General features: G+C 40.0%; 1 protein-coding gene across 1 annotated transcript; it reads left to right on the top strand.

Moving 5' to 3' along the window:
• The first annotated feature begins 1,099 nt into the window (after positions 1-1,099).
• Positions 1,100-5,594, top strand: chst1 (carbohydrate (keratan sulfate Gal-6) sulfotransferase 1). The gene is made up of 2 exons (XM_077562687.1): positions 1,100-1,420; positions 3,905-5,594. The coding sequence occupies exon 2, from the start codon at positions 3,951-3,953 to the stop codon at positions 5,226-5,228; it is 1,278 nt and encodes a 425-aa protein (XP_077418813.1). The 5' UTR covers positions 1,100-1,420; positions 3,905-3,950; the 3' UTR covers positions 5,229-5,594.
• The last annotated feature ends 1,030 nt before the right edge of the window (positions 5,595-6,624 follow it).

A 6,624-nucleotide genomic window follows, 5' to 3' on the forward strand; every position in this document is an offset into this window, starting at 1 on the left:
TGGCTGTAGCCAATAGTGCACTCTGTTTTACATGACATGGTAAGTCAACAATAATGTTTAGTGTGTATTTCTTGATTAAAAATGTATATAACTAAGTCATCCCTATTTTTCCGAAGGTCACATATACTGTATGTTTTTAGCTTTAGCAAGCCGACTATGTTTTTTTGTGTTTACGGTGTTGTTTTGATAACAATTCTGCATAATAGTTACATAAAACAGTGAGTCAATGGATAGAGTACAGGCCATTTGAATGCAATCTGTGAGATTTTCAATCCAATTTCTGTAGTTTACAGCTGTTTTTTGTTCCTATTTCTTTTTTCCTTTTAACTCAATGCTTCTTGCACATTTCATTTATTGTTTGACCACCCACGTAAAAATTACTATAGCCGCGATATAGATGCCCTGGAGACTGAGCTTTGGAGGATCACAACACTCGAGGAACAATGGGACAAGTTTACTTCAAAGTCAAAAGTGACTATGTGTTATTGTTACTTTGTCACAAAAAAATGAAATAAAAAATAATAATGCATGCATGTTTATTTTAGGGTAAAGGTTGCAAATGGACAAATGGGACACAACAAAAATAATGTAAAAAATGTAATATGGTATTGTCAATACAACAAACTTTCATTATCCGTTTAGCCCATTCCAGCTGACTTGGGTGGAAAGGCAGACCACACCCTGGACTTGTCAGTACTGCACACAATTAATAATTCATACTAAATGAAAAAAGGGCCTAAATACAGTATACAGAATAAGGTGTCCATGTTTATCCAGGTCTATACAGCAGCTATGCTGGGTTAGTCTATAGCTCCCTGGTAGTAAGAAAAAAAATACATGGATGGTTGTTTACAATAGCAATGAAATATTTACAGCTACATTTCAAAAGGCGGATGAGATGATGTGGACTAAATGTCATTGGGTGGATTGATGTAACGAGGCAAGGGAGGGAGTACTGTGATATCGCAGGAGAGGACAGAGCATGATGGTGATGATGATGGCGGGGGGAACAGAGAGAGAGAGAGAGAGAGAGAGAGAGAGAGAGAGAGAGAGAGAGAGAGAGAGAGAGAGAGAGAGGCAGGTGGAAAGAGGAGGGGTCTGGGTGGTCCAGACAATCAGTCCTTGTATATACCTCACACACACGCATTATTAAAAAGAAGACTATAGCTGCCTCTACGCTCTGCCTCAGCCCCTGACTGCGCGATCATAACATCACGGCCGCTCCACTTTTCCTGCACTTCTCCCTCTACATGATCCGGACCGAACTGTTCTGACGAGGCATGCTTTGAACGATACATAATATCAGGGCAGAGGATCAGCCCTCCACTCGAGAAGGGAGCGCACGTATGGAAAGATTTGTGAGCACTAAAAGGAAGCAGCGAGCAATGAGCATCATGAGAACACTCCTGTTACCAACAAGGTGAGATAAATGGATGAAAACGACCGTTGTTCGTGTTTTGGGTGAAGGGTTTGACTGCATGCACGCACATTTCAACGCAATATTTTTGAGCACTTGCTGGTTGGGTGGGATGCATTTGTTTGTGCAGCACTGCTGCCTTATCTAGCATTACTGAGCATGACACCATCTCACATCAGCTCATCAGCAAGCTCAACCTGTTCACTGCGGTCTACGTACACTACAGTTTATGTGAGCTAGATGTGGTGGAAATCTCACCCTGGGTTTGAAATCAGCTCCCGTGTAAATTCCTCTCAGTAATGTAAGCTCACAGCCTATCCATTATCGCCATTTATCCAAGGAAAAGGCAAGCTCATTTCATTATTTCAAAGCAGGGTATATTTAACTTGCGCTGAAAGAATTTGAAGTGATGCCAAATGTATTCTCTGTTAGAGCTGACACATGTAATGCTGTCAGATGTGGGGATGATGAGAGGCTTTATTTATTGTACATCATCAAAGCTTCCTGCATGAAGGCACACGCTTGTGATTCACTGTTTTGGAAATTATTTTTCTTTTCACTTGCAGCAACCTCTCCCCTTGACGTGACATTGTTTGTGTAGCTTTACTCTAGTTTTTTATGGGTAATATGAGGTTGGTTTGTACTCTTCAATCAGGCCACAGTGGTACTTAATGTATAGATGTTGGAGTTGGCAGAAAGTGAGAATACTTATCAACTACCTACCAATAGTGTTAGCTTATAGTTTATTTTCATATTATAATGTGTTAAAAAATAAGACTACTTTTCAAATATAAGCAGTCACAAGTCTCTCCATTTTGAGTGGATCATTACTATTCAAATAGGATTTTTGTCCTCAATAGGAGGATCTTATTATTTTTCAAGTCTTTTCACATTTTGTCTTGTACTGAATGCTTCATTGTCCTCCACCTCCACTTGAGCTACGGGAGTGAAATAAAGTGTCTAGTGTGAGGATTGCCAGTCTTTTAATCTCCACCTTTAAAAAAAAAAAAGTGGTGCTACTGCTTTATTTGCCCATTTGAAAAAAATTCCAATAAATAAAAATAAAATTATACATATATTTTTTTAATTATACTTAACTACCCACACAGTAAAGTTTTCTCTGAAAAGACTATAATCAGTCCCAGTGTGAACACTCGGAAAAGCGTAAAATATTATAGGCCTATTTAATAAAAAATAAAATAAAAAAATACAATTTTAAAAAACCACTCGAGGATTCAGGAACAATTCCACAACCTTCAGCATGTGAGAAGGCCACTCTATCACTTGAGCTATGCCATGCCTACTGTTGGATAACATTGCTGGTGTGTCTAAAAGGAGATCAAAAATGGTCTGATGTATGTGTATTCCACCTGACATCAGTGATATATATCAGGCCGAAATCAGACCTTTTTTCAAGGTATGAGTACTTCCGATGGCGGTCAATTGGCAGTTTTACGATCAGGAACTACAAATCAGAAGAATTAAAAAAATTGTCATTCATTTCATGCAATAAACCAAAAAAATGCAATATTGTGATAGAGGCTGTAGGTTAAAATTGGCATTATTTTTTGGGCTGGGGAGTCCTAAATATCAAAAGTATACTAGCAGTATCAGTACACTCTAAAAATTGATTGGCTGCCAATCTAGTTGTTTAAGCTCATATTGGTTGATAAACCAATAGATTGTTCAGACATTGACCATTCCGGGTGGTTGCGGGCATGCCAATTTTATTGGTCAGCCAAACAACCAATGAAATTGGTTACAATAGAAAGTAAATCTAGTTAGATCATATATTATATAAATTTATTGTATTCTAAATGTATTTATTAATTATTATGAGTGGTTATTATATATGATGTAAATAATCTAGTGTTTAAAAATGGAAATGTGTGTCACTATAGCGTGACCAGCTCAGTTGGCTAGTGGTAGTGTCTACCCTGAGACTGTGAGGTTGTGAGTTCAATCCCTGGCCGGGTCATACCAACGACTATAAGAATAGGTTCCATTTGCTTTCCTGCTTGACACTCAGCATTATGCATTAGGTCACCAAATGATTCCCAAGCGCAGCCCCTGCTGCTGCTCACCGCTCCCTCAGGGGATGGGTCAAATCTGCAGAATGAATTTCGCCCCATTGACATGGGTATGAATGACTATCAGTGGTACTTTTTTTCGGTAATCCCGTGAACCACGGGATTCCCCCAAAAATGTCAGCCTCTAACATAAATGAACCAATATCTTGGTAAGAAAGACCAATTTGTATTGGTTGGCCCAATCACCAATATATATTGCTTGAAAACACCTACCATTCTTGAGACCAGCTAGATTGGTCAAATGTAACGTTTTTTTGGTTAATTTGACCAATCTCTTTTTAGGGTGTACTTGATATTGGTATCGGTAACTAGTCAAGAGTTTAATACTCGTACTGGTATCGGTATTGAACATCCCTAAGTTTAATTTCTTACTCCCCTGTAAATTGTTTGTCTGCAGGGAGAACCTGACATGGATCCCTGAGTCTAAATGAAGTGGTTCCGCCATGCAATGTTCCTGGAAGGCAGTGATCGTGCTGGCCTTGGCCTCCATCGCCATCCAGTACACGGCCATCCGTACACTCACCTCCAAGCCTTTCCAGTTGTGCACATTGCCCAGCCCCCAGAACTGCGGTCTGGGGGATCAGGAGACCGAACCTCCCTTTGAACGAGGAGCAGGAGGTTGTGAAGATTACCCTTTCTTTTACATGAACGCATCCCGCAAAACCCACATTTTGATCTTGGCCACCACACGCAGCGGCTCCTCCTTTGTTGGGCAACTTCTCAACCAGCACCAAGAAGTATTTTACCTGTTTGAGCCTCTTTATCATGTCCAGAACACACTGATCCCCCGCCTGTCCCATAGCCACAACACAGCAGACCGCCGTGTGATGCTGGGGGCTAGCCGAGACCTCTTGAGAAGCCTGTATGGTTGCGACCTCTATTTCCTTGAGAGCTACATCAAACCAACTCCCACAAACCACACCACAGACAAGCTTTTCCGCCGTGGCGCGAGCCGAGCATTGTGCCAGCAACCAGTATGTGACGCCTTCGGCCCCGCCGACGTTAATGTGGAAGAGGGGGACTGCGTTAAGAAATGTACACTTCTGAACATGACCTTGGCAACCGAAGCCTGTCGGGAGAAACGGCATGTGGCCATCAAGACTGTCCGGGTGCCAGAGATTGGGGATTTGCGCGCCTTGTTGGAGGACCCCAGACTGAATATCAAAGTGATCCAACTTGTCAGAGACCCTCGTGGTATCCTATCATCCCGGATCGAGACATTCAGGGATACATACCGGCTGTGGCGTATATGGAGGGCCACAGGGCGGAAGCCCTATAATCTTGACTTGAGTCAGCTCACTGTTGTCTGCGAAGACTACCGAAGCTCAGTTTCAACTGGTCTCAGCCATCCATTTTGGTTGAAAGGGAAATATATTTTGGTTCGTTATGAAGATTTGGCAAAGAACCCACTCCACAAAACGAAGGAGATCTATGACTATCTGGGGCTGCCCATGGATAAAAATGTGGAAGACTGGATACACACGAACACTCGCGGCAGCAATGAGCCATCGGCGAAACACAAATTCGGTACAGTACGAGACTCCGCAGCGAATGCGGAGAGTTGGCGCTTGAAACTCTCTTATGACATGGTAGAATACACTCAGACCGTGTGTCAAAAGGTTCTCCAGCAACTCGGATACAAGGCAGTGAGGTCAGTCGAGGAGCTGAAAAATATGTCAATCTCACTGGTGCAAGACAAAAACTTTGTACCTTTTTTGTAACAAAGAGAGTTCCCTGTTGACTATTTTTATATATTTATAATTGTTGCCTTATCATGTCGTTGGTCGGTTGTTGCTTTCATCATGTCGAGTCAAATTTGCACTAAATGAGAATTTGAATGCACGAAGGGACTATGGATGATCCCCAAATGTTATGAACAGCACACTTAAAACACTGAATAATTAAACAAGCTAGTTTACAAATGTGTCATTTATGTTTTCCCATTAACAGGACATTGTCTTCATTCACTTTGTGTATGCAAGTAAAAATGTTGCCCTTCAAAAAATGTGTTGGTAAATGGAATGGGTTATTGTTTCTTTTACAAGGAATGACAAAACTGTGCAATAAATAGTGAATGTTGCAGTCAACTTTTCAGTGTTTCTATCCATCTAATAATAATAATAATAATAATAATAAAGATACTTACTGGCATGCAGTGCTGGTAAAGAAGAATTTGTAGTTTCTGGGTTAATGGACGTGAAACCCAATGAAAGTTACATGTGGCATGAGAAGATTTACGACCGTCTCTGACAAACAAACTTACTAATGAGAGCTAATTCTGCAATCTCTACTCACTGCGTATTTAGAGATTAAGTCACATTTTTCAAGATGATTATGGTGTTTGGTGTTGATATTTATAAAGGCTTTAATTCAAATTAAGGCAGAATCTCATTAAGCACAAGCACTGTTTATTTAAGTTTATGATTTTTCTATTTGAAGAGCCTGCTTCAAACATTTTGTCGCCTTTGTCTTAAAGTAACAGTGTGTAGAATTTTTGCGTATAGTGGTGAACTAATAGAATACAACGACCTAAATTTGATGCGTGTGCATTTTGAAACACGTGCACTAGGGTGCCTCTGAGAGACCACACTTTACAAGCCTACTACCAATTACTACATTAGCAAAGTTATTTTCCTTTGGGTATCCGTAGCAGAAAGATGGCGGCAAAACATATCAATCTCCTGTAAGGTGCGGTGCAACCTATGTAATATAATTAGCAATTAATAGACCTACGATTATATTTTTTTTTTTTTTTATGTACATTGACATGATCGAAGATATATTTTTTTGCATATTTTTGAAATTAATAGTGGGTTCTTAAAATGAATGAACATAAAAAAAGGAAAAATGCTACACACTGTCTCTTTGAGTAAAATGTCAATTTATCAGATAAATAGCCAATGAATTGCTTGTTTCTATGTTTCTAGAGTAATATATACTTTGTAGACTCCATTTCCTCTCATGTAGTTATGCTAATACAACTGATGCGTGGCCCTTTGAAAAATATTGTTTTCCCCAAAAGACGATTAGAGGCCTTATACAAGACAGCATTGCCTCACATCCAAAATGTATTACAGACTAATAGACCTTGGTCATTTGAGATAAACCCTTTATCAT

The sequence above is a fragment of the Vanacampus margaritifer genome, chromosome 4 (genome assembly GCF_051991255.1).
Source record: "Vanacampus margaritifer isolate UIUO_Vmar chromosome 4, RoL_Vmar_1.0, whole genome shotgun sequence".
In the NCBI taxonomy this organism is placed as follows: Eukaryota; Metazoa; Chordata; class Actinopteri; order Syngnathiformes; family Syngnathidae; genus Vanacampus; species Vanacampus margaritifer.

Excerpts from the sequence above, each read along its gene's own strand:
- chst1 (XM_077562687.1), top strand. The coding sequence starts at position 3,951 with ATGCAATGTTCCTGGAAGGCAGTGATCGTGCTGGCCTTGGCCTCCATC.